Source organism: Fusarium tjaetaba (genome assembly GCF_013396195.1).
Source record: "Fusarium tjaetaba strain NRRL 66243 chromosome Unknown NRRL66243_c0000203, whole genome shotgun sequence".
NCBI classification, from domain to species: domain Eukaryota; kingdom Fungi; phylum Ascomycota; class Sordariomycetes; order Hypocreales; family Nectriaceae; genus Fusarium; species Fusarium tjaetaba.
This window is the reverse complement of record NW_023501399.1, coordinates 84,507-86,487: the sequence shown is the minus strand read 5'-3', so window position 1 is coordinate 86,487 and position 1,981 is coordinate 84,507. Positions and strand designations below refer to the sequence as shown.

Sequence of the window (1,981 nt, the reverse complement as noted above, 5' to 3'; positions counted from 1 at the left end):
ACTTAAGATAGCGCTATATTCTATTAACTTAAAGATATTAACCTAGGTATCTTTTAATAATTATCTTAATAATAAGTTACTTATTAATTATTTTACTTACTATTACCTCTTTTAAGAAGCTGCTTACTGTCTAGAAAGATCAGATATGAGCTTTGATAAATGAGGAAATCAAGTTTCAAGAAGCAGTATCGATAAGGCTTTGGTAAAATATCGCAGAGACAGGGAAAAACTGCTAGCAAGCCCGACAATTCCTCTCGACATGTGGTCTATTTATTACCTCATGGAACTAAAGAAGGGCAGCATCTCGGACGATCTTCTCGGCAGGCTAGACATAAACGACTCGCAGTTCATGAATACAGTGGATGCATGCTTGGGACTGTGCAAGAAGTGGATCGGGCTGCTAGTAAAAGGGCTGCCGAGGGGTGCGTTCCCATTTGAGAGCCTTCTTTTACACCAAAATGCAAGCAAAGCCGTACAGAATATTTGTCGTCCTGTGCGCGAACAGAGCCGTTTTGATACATGGAAAGAGGCTGGATATCTCTTTGCATTTGTCTGGAGTAATGAGCAACGAGCGGCCGCAAATTCTTCATCTTGGTTGCAAGAAGCCGAGATATCCGGACTTTCTCCTACGTATTTCCTGGCTATTATGTGCCGAATGATTGTCGGTAAGACAGCCAACACATTCCCGGATTTCCGGACAACTCCAAGCAGAGGAGATAATACTAGTAAGACTGTCTGCCGGCTCTATCTGCAAGCAATCAGGAGGATCAAGAACACAACTAAACTACAAAGCCTCAAAAAAAATACTCATCACCTGCCTTTTCGTTCATTACACAGAATCAGATTTGGATCTAGAGGAGAGTAGAGACTTAGCTAGTCTCCAAGCTTATCAGAGGATAGCTCAAGATTTTGTGTTCAAGGCGGAAAGAGATCCTTTAGCTCGAGATTTCTCGCAGGCCAGTACCTTGGACACAGATATTCTGATGACCAATTTCAGCAGCTTATCGTCTAGCAGATCATCCAGCTCAGCTTTATACTTCCCATATACTCAGAAGCAATATCTCACCCTCCTGAGTAGCAACCCTGCGATGACTCGATCGCTGGCTTCAGGGTCTTCTCGAGGGTCGTCATTGAATTCGTTTAGAGCATTCCAAGCAGCGAGTATGGCTATGGCGACATGCTTGAAGGATGATCACGTTGAAGACATATTAAGCATAGAAGACTGAGGAGCATATCTAGTTGAACAAGTGCTAATTAATTTTTCCCCCTTAACTTGAGGATCGCAGTTGGCTTACTGAATAATATCGCTCTAACAGTGGGAGACCCTCAGAGCACCAGACAATCATGACGGCTATCCATGCAATCCCAAATGCATATCCGTGAGTCTGCTTGAACTCCGGGGCCTGTGTAATAGGAAACATCTCTTGCTGAGCAACTGTTTCAACGGCACTAATTGGATATGGTTGTCAGCTATCACTTGCCACTCTGATGATTGACTAATTGCTTGATATATCGTTGAAACTCACTATCCAATAGAAATCATCAGTCCCGTGGTTAGGGCGCGAAGCTGCTTCTTCCCACCGCAACTGGAGTTCAACCAGGCAGATATTAGCGGCGACAGAGCGCTGTATGCACTGGCGAGGTAAGAAGCTACCATCAGGAAGGACTCATTGTCTGCCCAGACTAGAAGGACGATGTAGCTGAACAGCTGTACGCAGCCCAGAAAGCAGATCGGGAGAGCCCCATTCTCATAGGTATCCGCAATGAATGCACTGAGATGCATCCAGACGAGGCCCTAGCAAAATAACTGTTAACGATCGGACTGAGGATGTGAATGAAGTGACCTACTGTACATCCAACAGCGGTGGGAATGGCGTTGACCTTCTCAGTGCTGTACTTGGACTTTCCATCAACTCGAAGAAACTTGATCCACAGTGTCATCCATTGTTGAAGATTTACACCACAAGTGAGTTCCATGAGC

At 44.5% G+C, this 1,981-nt stretch overlaps 1 protein-coding gene across 1 annotated transcript in view; it reads right to left on the bottom strand.

Moving 5' to 3' along the window:
• Positions 1 to 1,208: 1,208 nt before the first annotated feature.
• The window catches only part of FTJAE_9103 (pantothenate transporter liz1), a gene marked incomplete at both ends in the record, with an annotated part of 1,712 nt that continues 939 nt past the window's right edge, over positions 1,209 to 1,981 (bottom strand). The window contains 4 exons of the mRNA XM_037355990.1: positions 1,209 to 1,235; positions 1,296 to 1,449; positions 1,527 to 1,795; positions 1,849 to 1,923. Coding sequence (XP_037203858.1) covers positions 1,209 to 1,235; positions 1,296 to 1,449; positions 1,527 to 1,795; positions 1,849 to 1,923 — 525 coding nt within the window. The remainder of the gene's footprint in view (positions 1,236 to 1,295; positions 1,450 to 1,526; positions 1,796 to 1,848; positions 1,924 to 1,981) is intronic.